This window comes from Penaeus monodon, chromosome 23, assembly GCF_015228065.2.
Source record: "Penaeus monodon isolate SGIC_2016 chromosome 23, NSTDA_Pmon_1, whole genome shotgun sequence".
NCBI lineage: Eukaryota > Metazoa > Arthropoda > Malacostraca > Decapoda > Penaeidae > Penaeus > Penaeus monodon.
Genome location: NC_051408.1, coordinates 15,708,095 through 15,709,369, shown reverse-complemented (window position 1 = coordinate 15,709,369; position 1,275 = coordinate 15,708,095). Strand labels below are relative to the sequence as shown.

Genomic DNA, 1,275 nt, shown 5'->3' with positions numbered 1-1,275 from the left:
CTGTGGTTGTATCTCAGATGATATAATTGTAAAAGGTTTGGAAGTTTTTTTTTTCCCATTTTTGCAGAATATATAAAAAGTTGTTTCTATATATTTCAGAGTGCTGCTCGTGTGATCAAGGAAACAATGGACAAGAGATATGGTGCTACCTGGCATTGCGTTGTTGGTGAGGCTTTTGGTTTTGAGGTCTCGTATGAAGTAAAGAACCTGCTTTACATGTTCTTTGCAGGCAACCTTGCAATTGCTGTGTGGAAGTGTTGTTAATCTGTAATTCTTCTCTCTCAGTCATAAATATAGTTTCTCCCTTTATGCCCAGATTCACAGCTGGTCTGGATCTTTTTTAATTAAATAATATGCAATTTTTTATTTTACTGTTAATTTTTTTCTTTTTATCTGAGGTGCTAAACTTCAGGACTCATAAAATTAGTTTTCTTTCTGATTAAAGATATAGGTTCTTAGCTGAATTTGTTTTGCCGTCATTCTTAAAAGTTGTTCATATAGGAAGTACATTTGTTTTAAATGATTGTTTCACTTTGTGTTATTTACTTGTTTAATGTATACTGTGTATACACATCATGATTTACTTTTTTACCTTCTTTGTAGATCTGTACATTCCATTTAATTATTCCTAGACAGATTGATAGTTTTGTTATATTATCAAGGCCATCTTTCAGAATGAAAAAGTCATGTACCTTCTATATATGCCAAAATTGCTTTTTGTGTTACTGATGTGCAATACTCAGATTATTTAGTGATGAAGGAATTATATATATACATATTATTTTTTATCCAAATATATAAAATTACATGATGTAGTGTAACTATCTCTAAAACATGTGATGTCTACCAGACTAAAACATGTGATGTCTACCAGATTCAATTGTTAGAACTGCACAGAATATCTAATTATGGTAACAGTTTTACTTCCATGACCATATTATTGCCTCATTTATTATTATTGTTGTGATTTAGATTTGCCAAGGTGTTTTGATATTGTGGTTAAATGTTTGTATTGGCTTTTAAGAAATGCATTTATGAAATGATTATGAATTTTAAGTTCTCGTATGGACTTATGATTATTCTTGTAATTGAGGCCATTTAGAAATATGCTTTTCATCTAGCCAGTGTTTTTCATTTAAGTGTAAAGCCAGTGTTGGTTCAGTATTTTTACCATAAAACACCTATGCAGATACACAGAATTACTGAACAAAATTAGGTGACATGTTATTTCAATTTTAAAAGAGCTTATATGTTGGTTTCTTATTGTACTGGTTT

General features: G+C 30.2%; 1 protein-coding gene across 1 annotated transcript in view; it reads left to right on the top strand.

The window, feature by feature from the left end:
- Positions 1-1,255, top strand: part of LOC119588370 (dynein light chain 4, axonemal-like) — a 6,927-nt gene extending 5,672 nt beyond the window's left edge. Inside the window, exon 3 of the mRNA XM_037937053.1 lies at positions 100-1,255. Coding sequence (XP_037792981.1) covers positions 100-264 — 165 coding nt within the window. The 3' untranslated portion in view covers positions 265-1,255. The remainder of the gene's footprint in view (positions 1-99) is intronic.
- The last annotated feature ends 20 nt before the right edge of the window (positions 1,256-1,275 follow it).